Source organism: Trifolium pratense, linkage group LG6, assembly GCF_020283565.1.
Source record: "Trifolium pratense cultivar HEN17-A07 linkage group LG6, ARS_RC_1.1, whole genome shotgun sequence".
Lineage (NCBI taxonomy): Eukaryota > Viridiplantae > Streptophyta > Magnoliopsida > Fabales > Fabaceae > Trifolium > Trifolium pratense.
This window is the reverse complement of record NC_060064.1, coordinates 34325543-34348696: the sequence shown is the minus strand read 5'-3', so window position 1 is coordinate 34348696 and position 23154 is coordinate 34325543. Positions and strand designations below refer to the sequence as shown.

Here is a 23154-nt window from a genome sequence, read left to right as displayed (position 1 = left end):
GGTTCGAATTTTAGTCAAGACAAAATTGTATTATTTTTTATTAAAAATTGCAAGACAAAATCGAGGGAAACGAGAAAACCAAATTAGGGTTTAGAAATTGCTTGTGTATACAAGCTTATAATATAAAAGATATTTCATGTCCACTCATGCATGCTAGACTTATCTTTTTTTTTTTTTTGAAAACTACATGCTAGACTTATCTTATATATGCAGTGACTTGTACGTAGCGTGCTAAACATTCCAACGTTATACCAAAAAAATAACAAAATAGTGTGCGGTTTTCTTTGACTCACAAGCAAAATAGAGTTTTTCATGCATCATAAAACATTATATGCAATTCCTTATTAGATCTCAAAAAGAAAATGAACTTGACAAAATATTTAGTTTTTAATTTCTACGGTCCAAAAATGTGGATGGTCTTTCTTCTTCTTGTATGGGGATTGGTTATTGGGACTGAATCTTCTACATTGACATCTCAACCTGAAATGGAAGCAAATGCTATTTACAATAGTGGATGGTGGAACACTTCTGATGCTAACTATACCATCTCGAATCGGTGTAATTGGGGTCAGATATCTTGCAACAAGGCTGGAAGCATAATAAAAATCACCATAGACGGTTATTCAGATGAAGGGGTGCGGGGCAACAATTTTGGAACACTCAACTTGTCTACTTTCCACAATTTAGAAAGCCTTGTTATCATGAATGTTAGACTACAAGGGAGTATCCCAAAAGAAATTGGTCACCTCTCCAAGCTCACTCAACTTTATCTGTCCTCTAATTCCCTTGTAGGTGAGATACCTCCTTCACTAGGTAGTCTTAGACAATTAAAACACTTAGACATTTCTCACAACAGTCTTCAAGGTTCCATTCCTCATGAGTTGGGATTCTTGACAAATCTCACAACACTAGATCTATCTCAAAATCAAATCAAAGGTGATATGCCTCTTTCACTAGGAAATCTCACCAAACTCACTCATCTTATTTTGTATAAGAATTTTCTTTTAGGCGAGATACCTTCTTCACTAGGAAATCTCAAAAAATTAGAGTCCTTAGACATCTCCAACAACAAAATTGAAGGTTCTATTCCTCTTGAGTTGGGATTCTTGAGAAAACTCACTAGTTTATATCTATCATTCAATAGACTCAACGGAAACTTGCCTATTTCCATTACAAATCTCACACAATTAGAATCCCTTGATATCTCGTCCAATTTTCTCACAGGTTCCCTCCCATCTAACTTGGGTCAACTAAGTAACTTGCAATTATTTTGGTTAAATAACAACTCCTTCAATGGTACCTTTCCTATTTCATTAAATAATCTCACACAATTAGAATACCTTGATATCTCTAAAAATTTTCTCACAGGTTCCCTCCCATCTAACTTGGGTCAGTTAAGTAACTTGCAATTATTTTGGTTAAATAGCAACTCCTTCAATGGGACCTTTCCTATTACATTAAATAATCTCACACAATTAGAATTCCTTGATATCTCTCACAATTATCTCACAGGTTCCCTCCCATCTAACTTGGGTCAATTAAGCAACTTGCAATTCTTGTTGTTAAATAACAACTCCTTCAGTTGGACCTTTCCTATTTCTTTGAATAATCTTACAAAATTAGAATACCTTGACATGTCATATAATTTTCTCACCGGTTCCCTTCCAATTTCGTTAAGAAATTTCTCTCAATTAAAAACCCTTAACATTTCCCACAATTTTCTCCTTGGTACCCTTCATTCAAATTTGTTTCCATTCACATATAATAAAGCTTCAATTGACCTCAGTCACAATAACATTAGTGGTGAAATTCCTTCTACGCTAGGAGATTTTCAACAACTTCTTTTAAACCGTAATAATCTCAGTGGAACAATTCCCCAATCTATTTGTAATGTCTCTTATGTTGACATTTCCTACAATTATTTGAGGGGTCCCATTCCATTTTGTGTTCATCCTTCTGCAGTAATAGGGAACAAGGATGTATGTAATAACACTTCATGCGATCATATCTACTTCCAAGATTTCGTTTCAGAAAACAAATTCTACTTTCAACCTTGCTCGCCTATTTTTCAACCGTGCCCGCCTGTTTTTCAACCTAGCCCACCTCCCAAGAAAATTAATAAAGTAAATCACCATGTTGCCATTTTTCTTCCTATCCTTATTGTTCTAATCTTAGCCTTCTCAAGTCTCGTATGCTTTAAACTTTGTAATAATTCTACGAAGAAAAAGAATGGAAACACAACGACAACAAAGAATGGAGATGTGTTTTGTATATGGAATTATGATGGTAAAATAGCACATGATGACATCATTAGAGCAACAGAAGACTTTGACATGAGATATTGTATTGGTACAGGAGCATATGGAAGTGTTTATAAGGCGCAATTACCATGCGGAAAAGTTGTAGCCTTAAAAAAACTTCACGGTTATGAAGCAGAAGTGCCGGCTTTTGATGAAAGTTTTAGAAATGAAGTGAAAATATTATCAGAAATAAGGCACCGACATATTGTGAAGCTTTATGGATTCTGCTTGCACAAAAGAATCATGTTTTTGATCTATCAATACATGGAGAAAGGAAGCTTGTTCTCTGTCTTGTATGATGATGTAGAGGCCGTGGAATTCAATTGGAGAAAAAGGGTTAACATTGTTAAAGGAGTAGCATCTGCTCTTTCATATCTTCATCATGATTGCACGACTCCAATAGTGCATCGAGATGTATCTAGTGGAAATATCTTGCTAAACTCCGAGTGGCAGCCTAGTGTGTCTGACTTTGGCACAGCTCGACTCCTTCAACATGATTCATCCAATCGAACAATAGTTGCTGGAACAATAGGATATATAGCTCCTGGTAATTTATTTACTGCTCTTAGTTTTGTCTTTCTTTTTAGCTTTTCCTACGTAGGATGCACAACATTCATATTCTTAAACTTTTTCTTTTCCATATCACTTGTTGGCTTTGTTCCTATACATACACTTTTTAGAAAGAAAAAAAGTCATATTTGTTAGTTTCCTTTTAAGTTACCATTTGTTTGGTTAAATAATAACTACTTTGGTTTTTGAATTCTGGAGCTGGCTACAATAAATTGTTCCTAAATATATACTTTTTAGAGTTTAATACATATATGTGCATATAGTGATTTTCAAATATTTGTCTTTGCATATTTTAACTTGCTTATTGTGAATTGGTGATGCAGAGCTTGCATATACTATGGTTGTGAGCGAAAATTGTGATGTATATAGTTTTGGAGTAGTAGCACTAGAAACTTTACTGGGAAGGCACCCTCAAGAACTATTGTCTTCACTTCAGTTAGCATCAACTCAAAGTATGAAATTATGTGAAGTATTAGACCAACGTCTTCCATTTCCAAATAATGGGATGGTTTTACTTGACATAATTCGTGTAGTCGTAATAGCATTTGCATGCTTAAATTTCAATCCTAGCTCTCGACCAACGATGAAACGTGTGTCACAGAGCTTTGCCAGTGAGCTTACACCATTAACCATTCCTTTGAGTGAAATTTCAATGCAGCAACTTATGAGTCAAGAATTCAAAGCATTATTTCATATTCTCAACCATTGAAAGGAAAACTTTGGTCTGTTTCTTGCCGGCAGTGCAGCAGTGCTACTGTCATATGTCTGGTTCTTCGGTGCAACGGTTCCTCAGTGCAAATTGGCTTTGGTTTTTAGGTATTGTTTAGTTGTTTTTTGTTGTATTGTGTAATAAGATTCGTATTGGCAACTCCTCTGTGCTTAACATATAGAGGGAAGTTTAGAAAAGTTACCAAAGATTTTTATTATATTGTGGGATTCTGAAAAAACATTGAGCCACTTATTAGATTTAATTGATATTCTTATCATCAATTATAGCATAATTTGAAACAAAAAATTGCTCTCAGGAAAATAAAACAAGGTATATACCTTGTTTTATTGTGTAACAAGTTATTCCACGAAAACATCTGGATCACGAAGCCCATGTCGAATAGCACCAAGGGCAACGCTGATCACGAAGCCCATGCGCATCAGATTTATACGCATTGGGAATCTAAGATACAACAACTGCCAATTAAAATTGATGATCTTCAACGATACATAATTGTCCCACACATTATTATCATAAAAGAAAACTTTAGGACACAATATATGTCCAAAAAATTCATATAATAGAAGCATATTTAATGTCTCACAAAGTTTTGTGGTAGCATTTTCATGCTTAAATCTCAACCCTCATTCTCGACCAACAATGAAATATGTCTCACACAGTTTTGTTACTGAGCTTACAACATCAAGTATTCCTTTCAGTGAAATTTCAGTGCAACACTTGAATGAAAAACTTCTGAATGAATAAAGTTAAGTGACTTAGAAGTCAATAATTTGTTGTTGAGATATATGTATGTATTCACGTTTTCCTACGCGAAATGTTGCTCTGCTTTTTGGGTTGACCAAATGATATGTTGCTCTGTTTTGTATAGACAATTGAGTGGAGGAAAATAACGAGAAAAATACAAACGGTACACTCACCCGAACCCAACCTTCTCAAAGGAAAACAAACGGAAAAAAGATACAAGGAAACAAAGAGACGCACCACAAGAAAAACTATAATCCCTAAAAAGAACCACCACGGGAATAACACTCATCAGAGAGAGAGGCAAGAAACAACCACAAGTAGGACAAAGCAACAAGATGACCTCCAATCTCCCTAGTCAATTGACACCCAACACGACACCCAAACAAACTCTATCGGTTCCAGCATAAAGTAAGGTGGATGCCCCACTCGTAAAACGAACGGGCCGGGGGAGTAAGGATTTTTACCTAGAAACCACTTCCAAGATAAAAGTTTTACCTTATCGACCAACACTCGACAGAAAAGATCCCTTCGAAAAAGAAGACTTCATTTCGAGATTTTCAGATAGTCCACACAATAGTTTGCCAAATTAACAACCACCCTAATCTATCTTTTCTACCCATGCCTATGCCCAAGAAAGCCTCAACAAATTCTAAAACACCACGAGGAGGCACCAACTCCACACCCAACCACCGAAGAATACCATGCCAAACTGGTGAAAATTAGTTACAAGAACTGAATGAGCTAGTTTACTGGTTATTAAACTCAAGCGCACGACTAATTCACCATCTAACTGGTTAGCTAATCTAGTTCTCCCTTCTAGGGTGTCTTTATTATATGGGAGTACTTGTCTGATTTATAATTTAAACTTAGAAATTAAATGTTTTGATGACACATAAGTTATAAAGTTTTAACTTGAATGTTTTTGTTCATTAAAAGAAAAAGTTAAAAATGTTCAACACAATTTATGATGGATTGTGATAATTGAAAGTTAGTTAAGAAGTTAGTTTGTATCCTTTAAGGTAGTTTGTTAGTTAACTAATCTATCAAGTTAGTTAGAAGTTAGTTTCTAGGCCAAATAGTTTGTTACTTGTAGCCTAAGTAACACATATAAATACACCTATGTGTATCACATGTAAAATACTCTTTACTTGGCCCATTATGGATGAATAAAATTTATTTTTTGGCCAAGGTACCGAAGATGTATGATACCATCCTTCATCCAACGGTTTAGATTACTTACCCATGGTGGGAGACCTAAGTCACTTACCCACCCTAGAATCCGCCCTTCCTCTATATTGAGTGTAGTGAATTTTTTTATTTTACATATGCTGAAAATGAACCGATCTAATTGAATAGAGTTTGAGACTCAATTCGACAATTAATTTGTTGAACTTCACTCACAAATTAAATAGGTGAAACTTAAGCTGAAAATTAAGTTCGTTAATTTAATTAGTTGAACTCTAATTTAGCTTCTTCAAAAAAAATTTATACATTAGAGTATGGAGAAAAACAAGCATAATGAAACAAGGGAGTAGATGCTACCATTTTTTTAAAAAATTCTGCAAAACAAAAAAGTCAGAAAAAGTAATTAATATAGTAAGGAGAAAAACAAGCATCTCCATGAATAATTGATGCTTTCAAATTTTGGACGTTCACACTAGAATTATCTAATGTTGTGACATACGTAGCTCATTCATTGAGTCAAAATATTGAATTTGATCTATGATAATAAGAGCGGCTGACCAGCATATACTTGTCACATGAATGATATTATAAAGATTTTTTATGAACCTTGGAACATTTAATTGTAATTCATTAGATCTCAAAAAAGAAAAATGAATTTGACAAAATCTTGTGTTTCTAATTTTAATGGTCCAAAAATGTGGAAGTTCCTTCTTGTTATTTGGGGTTTGGTGGTGGTAGGGACTGAACCTGCCACAGTGATATCTCAACTTCAAATGGAAGCAAATGCTATATTGAACAGTGGGTGGTGGAATATATCTGATGGACGCTTCAATATCTCTCATCGTTGTAATTGGTCTGAAATAACTTGCAACGAGGCTGGAAGCATAAGAACAATTCGCATAGACCCTAAGCGTATACATAGTGAAGCGTCGTCGGGGAAACATTTTACAACACTTAACATGTCTGCTTTCAACAATTTAGAAAGCCTTATTTTCAGACAAATTGGACTACAAGGGACTATTCCCACAGAAATTGGTCTTCTCTCCAAGCTCACTCATCTTGATATGTCCGACAATTTTCTTCAAGGTGAGATGCCTCTTTCGCTATGTAACCTTAGACAATTAAGGTACCTAGATATCTCTTACAATAAACTTGATGGATCCATTCCTAATGAGGTGTGTTACATTAAAAATCTCACTACATTAAATCTATCTAATAACTTCTTTAATGGGAGTTTTCCTATTTTCATCATAGGAATTGAACTAACTCATCTTGATTTGTCTAGAAATTATCTTGAAGGTGAGGTGAATCCTTCAATTGCAAACCTTAGACAATTAGAGTACTTAGACATCTCTTTTAACAATTTTCAAGGTTCCATTCCTCCTCAATGGTGGCTCCTAAAAAATCTCACCACATTAAATTTATCTAACAATAGATTCAAAGGTGAGATACCTTCTTCTTCGCTAGAAAATCTCAAGAAATTACAGTACCTATACATCTCTAACAACTACATTGAAGGTTCCATTCCTCTTGAGTTAGGATTCCTGAAAAATCTCACAACATTAAATCTATCTCGCAATAGATTCAATAGAAGCTTGCCTATATCCCTTATAAATCTCACACAATTACAATACCTCGATCTTTCATACAATTTTTTCACCGGTTCCCTCCCATCTAACTTCGGTCAATTAAGCAAATTGCAAGTGTTGCAGTTAAAAAACAACTCCATAGGAGGGATCTTTCCCATTTCACTGAATAATCTTTCTCAATTAGAAATTCTTGACATTTCTCACAATTTTCTTCTTGGTACACTTCCTTCCAATTTTTTTCCATTGACTGGTAACAAAATTTCAATTGACCTCAGTCATAACCTCATAAGTGGTAAAATTCCATCTCAGTTTGGGAAATTTTACCAACTTAATTTAAGCAATAATAATCTTATCGGAACAGTTCCACAATCTCTCTGTAATCTAAGTAACAATTTTATAAATGTGGACATTTCCTTCAATTATTTGAAGGGCCTTATTCCAAATTGTATTGATCCTCACACGATAATAGGGAACAAGGATGTATGTAGTGACATTTTACATGAACAAATCAACTTCCACTTTAAAGCTTGCAAGAAAAGTTATAAATTAAAGCCTGTTGTTGTCATCGTTCTTCCTACCTTTATCATTTTAATCCTAGCCTTCTCACTTCTCATATGCTTCATTCTTGGTCATAATTCTATTAAGAACAAGCGTGCAAGCACAACAACAATAGCGAAGAATGGAGATTTGTTTTGTATTTGGAATTATAATGGCAAAATAGCACACGATGACATCATTAGAGTAACCGAAGACTTTGACATGAGATATTGCATTGGAACAGGAGCATATGGAAGTGTTTACAAGGCACAATTACCATGTGGAAAAGTTGTTGCCTTAAAGAAACTTCACGGATATGAAGCAGAGGTGCCAGCTTTTGATGAGAGTTTTAGAAATGAAGTGAACATATTATCCGAAATAAGGCACCGACATATTGTGAAGCTTTATGGATTCTGCTTGCACAAAAGAATCATGTTTTTGATCTATCAATACATGGAGAAAGGAAGTTTGTTTTCTGTCTTGTATAATGATATAGATGCCGTCGAATTCAAATGGAGAAAAAGGGTTAACATTATTAAAGGAGTTGCATCTGCTCTATCATATCTTCATCATGATTTTACCTTTCCAATAGTGCATAGAGACATATCTAGTGGAAATATCTTGCTGAACAATGAGTGGCAGCCTAGTGTTTCTGACTTTGGCACAGCTCGACTCCTTCAACATGATTCATCCAATCAAACAATAGTTGCTGGAACAATTGGATATATAGCTCCTGGTAAATTACTAAATACTTTGATTTTTATTATCTGTTCATTATTTTTTATTTCTATGTTCATAAAATTAAATTTTTTATTTTCATATCAGCACGGTTTTTAAACTTATACTTTTTTTAAAATCCTATTTATAAGTTTCATTTTTAGTTTACTGTTTATTTTGTTAAAAAATACTCTGTTTTAACAATTCTCAAGTTAGCTTCAATAAATTGTTCATAAATATATACTGTGTTTTTGAGTTTGATACATATATGCACATAGTGATTTTCATATATTTATTTGTCTTAGTATTTTTAATTTGCTTATTGTGCTTTGGTTATGCAGAGCTTGCCTATACTATGGTTGTGAGTGAAAAGTGTGATGTATATAGTTTTGGTGTAGTGGTACTAGAAACTTTAATGGGAAGGCACCCTAAGGAAATATTGTCGTCACTTCAGTTAGGATCAGCTCAAAGCATGAAATTATGTGAAGTATTAGACCAACGTCTTCCACAACCAAATAATGTGACGGTTATACTCGGCATAATTCGTGTAGCTGTAATAGCATTTGCATGCTTAAATATCAATCCTTGCTCTCGACCAACAATGAAATGTGTGTCACAATGTTTTGGCATTGAGCTTCCTCCATTAACCATTCCTTTGAGTGAAATTTCGATACAGCAACTTATGAGTCAAGAATTCAAAGCATTATTTCATATTGTTGGCCCTGAAAAGCAAAACTTGTAAACTAACTATTGTGTTAGATATATGTTGCATATAGCATTGCATTTTGTGTGTGTGTTCTAGTGTTTAGGCCTAGATTGAGCTAGCTTGCGCCTTAAGTAACTGCTTTGCCTAGCTTGTGGGTTTGACAGTTTCACTTAACTGTTTTGACAGTTGGTTTGTTGTAACTGTCAAAGCAAGTAGTTATTGTATTGTGGCTATATAAAGCCTTGTATTGTGATCAATGAAATTAGAGGTTCCATTTGCCTTAACATATTGACTGTCTTAGAGTTCAATAAAGACATTGTCAAAGTTTACATGCAAAAGTTGTTAAGGTAATTGAAATGTATCTATGTTATATTTTGGTGTTTGAATAAAATTGAGTTACCTTTGGTTCAAATATTTTGTATTTTTTAATTGAGAATTGAGTCTAACTCAACTCTACAAAACTGGTTTGTAAAATGAGAATTGATATTTGAGTTACATTGACGATGACAAAATCATTGATTGAATCTGCACTGAATCGAACCTAATATGACAATTTCAACTTAACAAACAGGTACAAGACGGGACACAAAATAACGCCGCAGGAAAACGATGAACAACACAATGTCCCACTACAAGGCGACAAAATCACTTATTTATGTAAATTTATGTAAAAATCACTTATTTAAATAAAAAAAAGTAAAAAAAAAAAAAAAAAAAAACAATTTAAAGGAGTAATTTTATATTAAAAATTGACTCTAAATCGCTGTTCCTTGATGAATGTAGAAAAAGAAAAAAGTAAATAGTAAAAAGAAAGTGGGTGGCGGCTAGAAAAACTCCCCTGGATGGTGGCGCACATATGATTTCTTTTCACATTTCCATATCTTTAAAGTTTTAGAAAGGTGAGGGTGATGGGAGAACCGTGGTTAAGGGGGGAGGAAGGGAAGTGGCTGAGTTCACCTCAAGTTGAAGAAGTCTTCCAATTACATGGGAACCAACTTATGGTGGAGGGAGAGAGGAAATGGGATGAGCAAAAATTCCAAACTTTATTCCCTAGTGAAGTAGCACATAATATACTGTCAATACCGTTATTTCAATCAATTAGTGAAGATAGATTAATTTGGGATGGGAATAAAGAAGGAAAATATGTGGTAAGGGAAGGGTACAGATTGCTCATGAGGGATAAATGGAAACACTTTGATAGGGCAGCGACTAGAAACTGGGAGGTGGTTTGCTCGGTTAAAGCTTCGCCCAAGGCACGCCATGTGTTGTGGAGAGTGTGCCGGGAATGTATTCCTACGCGAGTCCGCTTGATACAACGTCATGTAGAATGTAGCCCTATGTGTCCCTTATGTGATATTGAAATGGAAGATGATTATCATGCTTTTGCTTTGTGTCCAAGTTATCAATTGCTGAACAGCAGCAGATCTTAATCACATTCTAATGCACAGGTTGCCTAAGTTTAACAACATAGCAGATCTGCTGCTTGATATATGCAGCAAGGAAGACCAGGACATTGCAGGCCGAGTTGCAGGGGCGTCTCCGGGTTTTAGGAGACCCTGCGCAAAATATAAAAGTGGTCCCTTAATATAAAAAATTTATTTTTTTTATAAAAAAAATTGTCGATTTAAATTGCATATAATATAAAAAAATCATTTTTATTCTTGTAAACATATAGATTATCAATATTAAACTAATTGCATCAAATCAAACGGGATAAGAAATACAAAATAATTATGTTTGTATATAACGTCAAAAAGGAACCTCCTAATCTGAGTTTAAATTTTATGGAGAGATTAAAATGGACTAAAACTATATTTCCGAGTATAGATAACTAATCTATTGATACTCATATGATATTATATGAACATTAACAATATATAACTATTAGTTTAGGGCCTAAAAATTAATCTATTAATATACATCTGATATTTTATAGGTATAAATAATATATAAGTAATATTATAGGACCTCAAAATTTTGAACCGAGGCCCTCAAATTTTTGAGGCCCGATGCCGTCGCACACCTTGCACATGTGTGCAAGCCGCCACTGCCAAGTTGCAGCCCTTGTTTGGTGTTTATGGCAGCACAGAAACGCGACAGTATGGAACAATTTGCATAGCTCGCCGGAACAGATTGGGGGTCAAGCATTCCAGCTATGGAAGAACTGGTTCGAAGTCCGTCAATCCAGAACGCAGGTCCAGACTCTTCAGCCAGTGCAGCACGGTGAACAGTGGAGAAAGCCTCATGATGGGTGGCTCAAAATCAACGTGGATGCAGGTTTTTTTGAGCATCAAGGAGTCACAACTACTGCTTGTTGTGTGAGAAATAACAATGGAGAATTTATAGAAGCACTCACATGTAAATTTAATTCAAGTATGTCCATTCTAGAAGGAGAAGCAATGGCCTTGTTAGATGCAGTACAGCTTGCTATCAACAAAGGATGGAATTGTGTAGTTTTTGAAAGTGACTCTCAATCTTTAATTAATGCCATCAAGTCAAAAGATGGAGGAGTTTCAGAATTTGGGTCCCTCGTTGCTAGTATTAAGAATAGTTTGTTTTCTTTGTCCAACTTTGAGGTAAAGTTTGTTCGGCGACAAGCGAATATGGCGGCTCATTCCTTTGCTAGGGCAGCCATTTCTTGGGCTAGTCACCACTATGTTGATGTTATTCCTCTTTGTATTGAACTTTTGGTGATGAATGAAATACATTAAGTTTCTTTTGTTCAAAAAAGAAAAAAAAAATTGAATTTAGAAACAGGCACAAGACCGGACACAAAATACGCCGCACGAAAATCATGAACAACACAATGTCCCCTTTAGAATTTAGCGAAAACTTGATTTATAGCGATTATCATACACTATAGACTAGACTACTAGTAGTAATGCATAACCAACCACAATCATATTCTACATTCTTATTAAGTACAAATAAACAAAAATCATGATCCATCTGCACCAGAATTACAAGAACTAGTATCACACATTTTTATTGCCACTTGATTTCTCAGAGAAAAATGAACATTTATATTTGCTTAGTTTTACATTTATACACAGGAATGTTTTTACTACAGCCGGTCTTTCTTACTATAGCTTTGGAAAGTACAATTCAGCATTAGGAAGCTGCACAAGTTCTTCATTTGCTGCAACAATTTGTTCCAATTCTTCGCAATTGTAAATGCAAAGTTCCATCAACTCTGGTAGGCTTGTATGTGTTTCCATGGAGAACAAATATTTCAATTCTTCACAATAACCAAATAATATCCAAAGTAAAACTCTGAAGACATTGGAGACTCCAAATCTGAAAGGGTATTATCCAAAGTAAAATACCAAATAATATTGAAGTCAGTAGTATTACAAATATCAATAAAAAGATAATAGGCTTATCAAAAATAAATAAATAAATAAATAAATAAAGAGATAACAGTATAAATAACACAAAACTATAAAACATTTCAATGAGTACTCACTTCATTCAGATGATGTTCACTCTGATCATAGCCATCCTTCAAATTGAACCATGGTATAGCCAATTTTGGACATCCTTGTATGTGTAGTATCCTCAGAGACTGAGATGGCCACTTTGCTTGACAACTCTCTGGACATATCCCAATGAGATTGTCAAGATCAACCAGGTTTAGATCTTCCAAATGAGGCAGCATGACATGGTTTTGGTGTGATGAAACGTATTCATGATCACATTCGCCAAACACATATTCCAGCTTAGGAGCCTTTTCTATACTCATATTTTGCAATTGTGCAAGTCCTTCGACATAACAAATTGGAAATATCGATTCTAAACTTTTACAATTAAAAATAAGAATATCCCTTAGTTTGCTCATCAAAAAGGGAGAGTCCATTGGAGTTGGAATTATTTCTTCACTTGTATTACAACCACCATGATCGCTTCCACTTAAAGCAATTATATGCTTCAGTTCATTGCAGCCTGCTATTGTTAGTTCTTCTAGTTGATGCATACTTTGGGCAACAGATTCTGAAAAGAGTATTTCATCGGTCATGCAATATGTTAATCTGAGGATCTTAAGATTTTGCAATTTACATTCCGATGGAAATATGACGTGTAACTGCTGGCAACGATCTATATAAAGTAGTTCTAGCTTCTCAAAGTAGTGTAATACTTGCAGAGGTGGACCATGACACAGTTCTGTCAAGTTAAACATATTCTTAAGGCGTAACACGACCAACCTGGGAATTAAATCATCTTCCTTGAAATCATAGGTTGCATCAAAGATGCATTCTATCTCTTCACAATGTGTAAGATGGAGAGTAGACAAATTATTCATGCCTCCCACAATTCCAACCATATCTGGGACGATACTTTTACATCCTCCATGTAGACCACTCAAAGAAATAGTTTCAGCTATTTGCAGAATATTTCTTTTGGATGTCCTCAACTTTGAGATATTCAAATCATTTACTTGTACAACTCTAGTGCTTTCTGGAATGATTTGATCACCAAATACAAATCTTTGTAGATTTAGGAGAATACCAATATCCAGAATGATCTCGTTAACATACTCATATGATGGGTAGCATTTTGAAGCATATAACTCCTCTAGCTGTGAACATTTTCCTATTGCACCATTATAGGTGTTTTCAAAAATAAGACATTCTGACAAATCTAGCAGCTTCAGGTTTCTAAGCTTTCCTATTTCGATAGGAAGCTCGTTGAACTCACAGCGTCTCAAGTCAAGAACCTCTAGTCTTGTTAAGCTTGTTATGAAAGAAATGTCACCAAATGTCAATCCATTTAAGCGCAGAGTTCTAACATTTGTCAACAATTGGATTGATGGAGGAAATGATATTGGTACTATTTTGTAATTGATGGTTATAGAAAAAACTTGAAGCCCTTGTATTCCTTCGAATGTTAAATGTGATAAATCCAAGGAATTCAGTGATCTATCATGAGCACTAATATTTATCAATAGAAGTTTAAGATTTGGAGCATGCAATTGACAAAAAGAGGGATTTTCATTGTACCACCATGAAGATACTGCAAAATAATCTGGTATTATTACTGCCACAGTGCTAAGTGGTTTGTCAACGTTTACCAAGATTTTGCAATCTGATCTATTTGCAATCCATAAGGCTGCATCACGAACCATGTTATGCATCTTCACGGAACCACGTGTCAGCAAACAAGAATCTAGAAGTTCTGTTATGACTGCACTGATGGAGCTCTTCATTGACTTTAACGATAATATTTCTCTCACACCTAGTCCAAGTGCATACCTCACCAAATCTTCTGTAGGGATGTGATATTCTTCTGGAAAAAGAGCACACAACAGAAAGATTTGTTGTGCTTTTTTCGTTGGCAAATAATCATAGCTTAATTTAACGCAAAAAGTAGCATTATCTTCATCATCATATGCCTTTGAATCCCGTAACTTCTGAAACGCCTGCTGCCATTCAATTTCATTCCTCTCTTTGAATAATGACCCCACAATTTTGATTGCTATGGGAAGTCCCATACATTCATTGCATATTTTTCGTGGCACATTATGCAATACCTTGGAGCGTTCGTCATCAATTCTTGCTAACTTTTGGAATAAATTCCAGGACTCATCTTCAGACAAGAGCTCCAAATGAATCTTCTTTTGACAGTTCATTAATGTACAAACACGCTCATGACGAGTGGTTATGAGGATCTTCCATGTTTTTTTTATATCATCATCTAAGAGAATCCCGATATCCTTCAATTTGAAATCTCTCCATAAACTGTCTACTATGATAAGAATTCGCTTCTTTTGTTTTAAACACATCCATAAACGTTGGGCTCTTCCCTCTTCACTTTCTTCACCCAGTTTCAATTTCAACATATCTGCAATTTTTCCTTGAATGTCTCTAATGTTTGGAGTTCGAGACACGGTGATTGATATAACCTTATCAAACATTTCCAAATCCTCAGCCTTCTTGCCAACTTCAGTTACAAGAGTTGTTTTTCCACATCCACCCTCACCATACAATCCTATCATATGGATGGAGTCGTCCTCGAGTGTCTCAAAGAGTTCATCATAAGCCCTTTTTGTTGATCTAAAATAAACGAAGTCTTCAGATAATTCATACTGAATACCTGGTAGCGAATCAAGATGAGAAAATGGTTGAATATCTTTGCTTTTGGCTATGAATCTTCCCATTGCTTTTATCTTCTCTACCATTTCGTTGTGGAAAATATATTGTCCCCACATTATAAACCATCCTTGAAAGTATATAGCCGCTGCCGCAGTTGCAACGGTCACAACAATCACAATTATACTCGCAATCACATCTGCCATCATCACGTAAAGGCAGCCTGACAATAGAATCATTTGTTATTAATTAAAGTTTATTTGTTGTAGTGACTTATCCATTTTTATTGAACACCGTTAATCTTAATTTGTGATATAGGTAAAAGTTAATATAAAAAATGAGATTTTTCTCTTATAATTTAAGAAAAAAATAGTGAGTATCTAAAAGACATAATTACAGTTTACAACTCCTAACTTAATTGCAGTAAAAAAAAAAAGTCCTAACTAAATTGGCAAGAAAATACTAAAATTAGATCGGACATTATGATCGAAATTCGAACTCCATCTTCCTCATTTATGTGCATGAATTTATGATGACTTTGTTAAAACGATATATGATTAATGTATATTCAGAATGGAAAAAGCATCATACCTTATGTAGGATCGAGTAGATTTCTCAAAACGTAGATGCACTGCCTGCAGAGATCAGTTAGCAATAACAGATGTAGAGAAGGATACTTGATCTTTTGACTTTAACCTTTGAGGCTTTGACACAATCACACAAGGCGGTTCTGTTTACATCATTTGTTATATTCTCCTCACCTTACCTAATCTTTATTCATTATATTTTAGTACAGCTAGTTTTTAATGACAGAAATTTTAATACAAGTAGTTTTCAGCACTTTAATACAAGTAGTTATAGTTGACCATTTTAAGTTAGATTTATATATTGTTTAGGCTTAATTAGTTTATTGGTCCTTTAAATATATTTTAGGTTTTACAAAGGTCCCTTAAAGAAAAAAAATGTCCGAATTGGTCCCTTAAAAAAAAAGTTCGGATTGGTCCCTTAAAGACATATATGTTTGCTATTGATCATTTCCGTTAAATTTTAACTCCAAATATAACAAAAAATTCTAACAGTTAAAATTTTAAAAATTAATAAGGTTTTTTTTTACCACTTACACTTAATGACATCCATAATTTAGTCAACTAAAACTAACGTTTTTTTTTGTAAAAAATTGACGGAAAGGACCAATGTGAGAAACGGATGTGTTTTTAATGACCAATCCGGACCTTTTTTTCTTTAAGGGACCATTGTGAAACCTAAAATGTCCTTAAATTAAGCCTATTGTTTATTATATTGTCAAGTGCCCACTCCATCACGGTAATGCTTTCGTATATGAGTTCAGATCACCTCTATTTCATTTCTTTATCCTTCTTTTCCTCCGGTTTTTCCGCCGATGAATGACATGTGGCAGTTAAATTTTTCAATGGATGAGATTAAAAATTGGAAAAAGGTTGTAGCAACATCATGTCTGTCTTCTTCCTCCTCCACAATACAGCGCTTCCTCTTCCTCTCTCATCACTGTTCTGCCGCTGTCTTGTTCCGGCAGTCTCTATGCCCCTCGCCGCCGTCCCAGTACAGCCATTCCAGTGACGACGTCACCCCTCTCTGTATGTTCCAGCGCCGATCACACCGCCATAGCCGCTGTCACAAACCAAAAGCTAATGGATAAAATGAAACACACAGATACAACGGCAAGAACTCCACACTGCTGCCATTAACAAACTGCCTTGGGTGGATATCAGTTCTGACATTAAGTGGTTCTAATCCTCTCTCAATCGTAGTTGCGGGGATCGATCTGTGGTCCTCCCTAACAAGTCTAGAGCCAATTACCACAAAACTAACTAACGATTGGTCAATCACACAACACAGTTCTGTTTACACCTTTTATGATTTGGTCAACGGTTTTATTTGCTCTCCCCCTCACCTATTCTCTCTTTTCATTATTTTTAATACATGTATGATGTATTGTTTATACTGCATTATCATTGATTATTTTATTGTCAAGTGCATCATTAAGCTCCACTCCATGACACTGCTTTCGGATGCTTTGTTGTTTATTTATTTGTTCACATAAAAACTATATAATATTAAATGGTTATGCAAGCCATGTTTCTTGTTTTACTATGAATTTTCATTTCAGAAAAAAGCTTTAGACGATTTTTTACATAAGAATCCTAATTTTGTGGTGTAAAATTTTGATTTAATAAAGAGAAGTTTCCCTGCGTGTGGCTCGTCTGCGCTTTCTGAGGCACTGCCTGTGACTCAGCATAAGAGGGCGTCACACTGTCATGTTTACAGCATTGTCCGAGTGAATAGGCAGCGCCTACAAAGCAAAGCTTTCTTGAAGAGGCTGGTTTCTTTTCGGCGCCCACATTTTTTTAAGATGTAAGGGCAAGACAAGCCTCACGAGAGTCTAGGTTGGCTCCCAGCTCAATCTCGGCCGGCATTTTTTAGTCTAATTACTCATTATTTTAAGATGTAGCTTGCTGTCCTAAAGTTATATTTGCCATCCCATCTTAGCTATAAATGTTAGTCTAATTGCTCTGATTGTTTTTTAGCATTCACACGGATAAAGGAATTTTATATAATGGCATATATGTATTGGTGTTTATTTTTTACATTGTCAATTAATCATAATTACTTCTAAAATTATACTACATATATATTATCAGTGGTTGAGCCATATTGATAGTGCATGCATTAATAAAATATTCCATAATGTTATCACAAGTAATCTTACTTTACTTTATAGTTATCATAATTTTATAACGGGATTAATTCCGTACTATACAATATTCGTCCTATGATAAAAAAAGATACCGTGCCTACGCACGGGTATTATGCTAGTGGAAATACAAATCCTCACCCTTAGGTGGATCTCAATTTATAGATACAAGTCTCACAAATCGACTCACTATATTTTTTACTCTCACACTCTTGTGACAGTCGAATAGGAATAAAATAATTTTTTTAAAACGACATTTAAAAAAGAATGCAGGGAGCAGTTTTTCTCTCCGAAGATAAAGTGACAATCACCACTAAATTTTTTAAAACTTGAGTAAATATGTTTAATCTAACAATATTGATATTTTCAATTGAGCTATGACTCATCAACGCGGCAAATCTTAATTTTAATAATAACATTTTCCGTTTATAGAAAAATAAAATAAAAAACTTTACACATTTGCATAGCTTTCACGGAAAGACGTGCTAAAGTTGTTAAAGCAATGCAAATAATTGTTTTGTGAGAATGGGAGTAACGGACAGCAATGCAAGACAGACAACATTATAAAGGTTTTTCATGCATTATAAAACATTATATGCAATTCCTTAATTATTAGATCTCAAAAAGAAAATGAACTTGATAAAATATTTAGTTTTTAATTTCTACGGTCCAAAAATGTGGATGGTCTTTCTTCTTCTTATATGGGGATTGATTATTGGGACTGAATCTTCTACATTGACATCTCAACCTGAAATGGAAGCAAATGCTATTTACAATAGTGGATGGTGGAACACTTCTGATGCTAACTATACCATCTCGAATCGGTGTAATTGGGGTCAGATATCTTGCAACAAGGCTGGAAGCATAATAAAAATCACCATAGACGGTTAATAAAAATGTGGATGGTCTTTCTTCTTCTTATATGGGGATTGATTATTGGGACTGAATCTTCTACATTGACATCTCAACTTGAAATGGAAGCAAATGCTATATTGAATTGTAGTGGATGGTGGAACACTTCTGATTTTAACTATACCATCTCGAATCGGTGTAATTGGGGTCAGATCTCTTGCAACAAGGCTGGAAGCATCATAAAAATCAACATTGTCGGTTATTCACGAGAAGGGTTGGGGGGCAGCAATTTTGGAACATTCAACTTGTCTACTTTCCACAATTTAGAAATTCTTGTTATCAAGAGTGTTAGACTACAAGGGAGTATCCCAAAAGAAATTGGTCACCTCTCCAAGCTCACTCATCTTGATCTGTCCTATAATTCCCTTGTAGGTGAGATAACTCCTTCACTAGGTAGTCTTAGACTATTAAAGCACTTAGACATTTCTTACAATAGTCTTCAAGGTTCCATTCCTCATGAGTTGGGATTCTTGACAAATCTCACAACACTAGATCTATCTCAAAATCAAATGAAAGGTGAGATGCCTCTTTCACTAGGAAATCTCACCAAACTCACTCATCTTATTTTGTATAATAATTACATTGAAGGTTCTATCCCTTTGGAGTTGGGGTTCCTGAAAAATCTCACTGCATTATTTCTATCTAACAATAGGCTCAAAGGTGAGATACCTTCTTCACTAGGAAATCTCAAAAAATTAGAGTCCCTAGACATCTCCAACAACACAATTGAAGGTTCTATTCCTCTTGAGTTGGGGTTCTTGAGAAAACTGACTACATTAGATCTATCATTCAATAGACTCAACGGAAACTTGCCTATTTCCATTACAAATCTCACACAATTAGAATCCCTTTATATCTCGTCCAATTTTCTCACAGGTTCCCTCCCATCTAATTTGGGTCAGTTAAGTAACTTGCAATTCTTATTGTTAAAAAACAACTCCTTCAATGGGACCTTTCCTATTTCATTAAATAATCTCACACAATTAGAATACCTTGATATCTCTGAAAATTTTCTCACAAGTTCCCTCCCATTTAACTTTGGTCACTTAAGTAACTTGCAATGTTTTTATTTAAATAACAACTCCTTCGGTGGGACCTTTCCTATTTCATTCAATAATCTCACACAGTTAGAATACTTTGACATCTCATATAATTTTCTCACTGGTTCCCTTCCAATTTCGATAAGAAATTTCTCTCAATTAAAAACCCTTAACATTTCCCACAATTTTCTCCTTGGTACCCTTCATTCCAATTTGTTTCCATTCACATATTATAAAGCTTCCATTGACCTCAGTCACAATAACATTAGTGGTGAAATTCCTTCTACGCTAGGAGATTTTCAACAACTTCTTTTAAACAATAATAATCTCACTGGAACAATTCCCCAATCTATTTGTGATGTCTCTTTTGTGGACATTTCCTACAATTATTTGAGGGGATTCGTTCCATATTGTATTGATCATGTTACAGTAATAGGGAACAAAGATCTATGTACCAACTCTTCATACGATCAAATCTTCTTTCAACCTTGCCCAGTAGTAGTACCTCCCAAGAAAATGTATAAAGTAAATCACCATTTTACCATTTTTCTTCCAATCCTTATTGTTCTAATCCTAGCCTTCTCAAGTCTCGTGTGCTTTAAACTTTGTAATAATTCAATCAAGAAAAACAATGGAAACACAATGACAACAAAGAATGGAGATGTGTTTTGTATATGGAATTATGATGGCAAAATAGCACATGATGACATCATTAGAGCAACAGAAGACTTTGACATGAGATATTGCATTGGTACAGGAGCATATGGAAGTGTTTATAAGGCGCAATTACCATGCGGAAAAGTTGTAGCCTTAAAAAAACTTCACGGTTATGAAGCAGAAGTGCCGGCTTTTGATGAAAGTTTTAGAAATGAAGTGAAAATATTATCATAAATAAGGCACCGACATATTGTGAAGCTTTATGGATTCTGTTTGCACAAAAGAATCATGTTTTTGATCTACCAATACATGGAGAAAGGAAGCTTGTTCTCTGTCTTGTATGATGATGTATAGGCCGTGGAATTCAATTGGAGAAAAAGGGTTAACATTGTTAAAGGAGTTGCATCCGCTCTGTCATATCTTCATCATGATTGCACGACTCCAATAGTGCATAGAGATGTATCTAGTGGAAATATCTTGCTAAACTCTGAGTGGCAGCCTAGTGTGTCTGACTTTGGCACAGCTCGACTTCTTCAACATGATTCATCCAATCGAACAATAGTTGCTGGAACAATCGGATATATAGCTCCTGGTAATTTATTTACTGCCGTTAGTTTTGTCTTTCTTTTTAGCTTTTCCTACGTAGGATGCACAACATTCATATTCTTAAACTTTTCTTTTCCATGTCAGTTGTGTTGGCTTTGTTCCTATACATACACTTTTTAGAAAGAAAAAAATTCCTATTTGTTAGTTTCCTTTTAAGTTACTGTTTGTTTGGTTAAATAATTACTACTTTGTTTTTTCAATTCTGGAGCTGGCTACAATAAATTGTTCCTAAATATATACTTTTTAGAGTTTAATACATATATGTGCATATAGTGATTTTCAAATATTTGTCTTTGCATATTTTAACTTGCTTATTGTGAATTGGTGATGCAGAGCTTGCATATACTATGGTTGTGAGCGAAAAGTGTGATGTATATAGTTTTGGAGTAGTAGCACTAGAAACTTTACTGGGAAGACACCCTCAGGAACTATTGTCGTCACTTCAGTTAGCATCAACTCAAAGTATGAAATTATGTGAAGTATTAGACCAACGTCTTCCATTTCCAAATAATGTGATGGTGTTACTTGACATAATTCGTGTAGCTGTAATAGCATTTGCATGTTTAAATTTCAATCCTAGCTCTCGACTCGACCAACAATGAAATGTGTGTCACAGAGTTTTGTCAACAAGCTTACACCATTAACCTTTCCTTTGAGTGAAATTTCAATGCAGCAACTTATGAGTCAAGAATTCAAAGAATTATTTCATATTCTCAATCATTGAAAGGAAAACTTTGGTCTGTTTCTTGCCTGCAGTGCAGTTGTGCTACTGTCAAATGTCTGGTTCTTCGGTGCAACGGTTCCTTAGTGCAAATTGGCTTTGGTTTTTAGGTATTGTTTAGTTGTGTTTTGAGTGACTTGTGGTTTTGACAGGTTGTGTTTTGTTGTATTGTGTAATAAGATTCATATTGGCAACTCCTCTGTGCTTAACATATAGAGGGAAATTTAGAAAAGTTACCAAATATTTTTATTATATTTTGGAGATTCTGAAAAAACATTGAGCCACTTATTAGATTTAATTGATATTCTTATCATCAATTATAGCATAATTTGAAACAAAAAATTGCTCTCAGGAAAATCAAACAAGGTTATGTTCATATTGTAACAAGTTCTTCACTTTAGTTTTGAACTTATTGTTCATTTCATTTTTTTTTATATTAATATAATGATATAGTTATTTCAACATAGATCATTTTAACTATATTTAATTGATTTTTAGAAAATAATCAACTCATTTAAAATTAATTTTTCACTGTAAAACTAAACACGGTGAAATCTGAATTATGTTCTTGCTTTTCTCTTTAATTTTTCAATTGAAACGCTATTATATGATGTGTTCCAAAAAAAAAAAACTAATGTATATTTTTTTTTATGATGAAGAGGGCAAAAGCCCACAAAACTAATGTATTCTAATTGGTGGTTTTATTAGTCTAAATTTCTTTGGAATAGGCTAGTAAGTGTGATTCAAAGTAATAACTGACCTCAAATTAGATTAGCCCTCACTTTTACCCCATTTGCATTTCATGGTAAAAGTGAGAGGTTAAATTCAAGCATTTGAAACTAGGGGTGTCAAAATCAAACAATTAGGAAACGTGAGGTCAAATTAAAGCTGCATTTAAGCCAAACAAGGAAAACTTAAAAATGGAAGCATAGTTTGGTGTTTACCACTTCGTGTGAACAATAGTGGGAGTGGGACATTTTTAAATTACTCGGAACTTTCATGGAAATTTGATGGAAAATGGATGGAAAAATATGTCTCATGCATGATGTCCCCTTTAGAATGTTAACTCTAATTAAGTAAAACATTCACCCCCCCATGAATGTTGCTTTAAATTTTTCCATGTTCACACTAAACTTTTCGATGTAAATCAAATAAGTCAAAAAAGAGAGTGCCTAGTCACACACCATTATAAACGTTTTTCATGTATGTTAGAAAATTGTATATAATTAATTAAATATATCTCACAAAGTTTTGTTACTGAGTTTACAACATTAAGTATTTCTTTGAGTGAAATTTCAGTGCAATAACTTGAATTCAATGATG

The 23154-nt window shown here is 34.4% G+C and overlaps 3 protein-coding genes and 1 pseudogene across 3 annotated transcripts; 3 read left to right on the top strand and 1 right to left on the bottom strand.

Annotated features, from left to right (window-relative positions):
* The first annotated feature begins 232 nt into the window (after positions 1-232).
* On the top strand, positions 233-22083 carry LOC123890592 (probable leucine-rich repeat receptor-like protein kinase At1g35710). Its single transcript, XM_045940233.1, has 3 exons — positions 233-2847; positions 3194-3686; positions 21942-22083. The coding sequence occupies exons 1-2, from the start codon at positions 363-365 to the stop codon at positions 3577-3579; spliced, it is 2871 nt and encodes a 956-aa protein (XP_045796189.1). The 5' UTR covers positions 233-362; the 3' UTR covers positions 3580-3686; positions 21942-22083.
* On the top strand, positions 6180-9199 carry LOC123890594 (MDIS1-interacting receptor like kinase 2-like). Its single transcript, XM_045940234.1, has 2 exons — positions 6180-8391; positions 8714-9199. Exons 1-2 carry the CDS (start codon positions 6180-6182, stop codon positions 9112-9114), a joined length of 2613 nt encoding a protein of 870 aa, XP_045796190.1. The 3' UTR covers positions 9115-9199.
* Positions 12039-15989, bottom strand: LOC123890591 (disease resistance protein At4g27190-like). The gene is made up of 3 exons (XM_045940232.1): positions 15756-15989; positions 12545-15387; positions 12039-12375 (listed from the first exon to the last, which is right to left on the bottom strand). Exons 2-3 carry the CDS (start codon positions 15371-15373, stop codon positions 12319-12321), a joined length of 2886 nt encoding a protein of 961 aa, XP_045796188.1. The 5' UTR covers positions 15374-15387; positions 15756-15989; the 3' UTR covers positions 12039-12318.
* On the top strand, positions 18792-22083 carry LOC123890593 (annotated as a pseudogene).
* Positions 22084-23154: the final 1071 nt, after the last annotated feature.

Excerpts from the sequence above, each read along its gene's own strand:
- LOC123890592 (XM_045940233.1), top strand. The coding sequence starts at position 363 with ATGAACTTGACAAAATATTTAGTTTTTAATTTCTACGGTCCAAAAATG. Across the intron at positions 2,848-3,193 it reads AATAGGATATATAGCTCCTG|AGCTTGCATATACTATGGTT; the intron begins GTAATTTATTTA and ends TTGGTGATGCAG.
- LOC123890591 (XM_045940232.1), bottom strand. The coding sequence starts at position 15,373 with ATGATGGCAGATGTGATTGCGAGTATAATTGTGATTGTTGTGACCGTT. Across the intron at positions 12,376-12,544 it reads GTGAACATCATCTGAATGAA|ATTTGGAGTCTCCAATGTCT; the intron begins GTGAGTACTCAT and ends ATACCCTTTCAG.
- LOC123890594 (XM_045940234.1), top strand. The coding sequence starts at position 6,180 with ATGAATTTGACAAAATCTTGTGTTTCTAATTTTAATGGTCCAAAAATG. Across the intron at positions 8,392-8,713 it reads AATTGGATATATAGCTCCTG|AGCTTGCCTATACTATGGTT; the intron begins GTAAATTACTAA and ends TTGGTTATGCAG.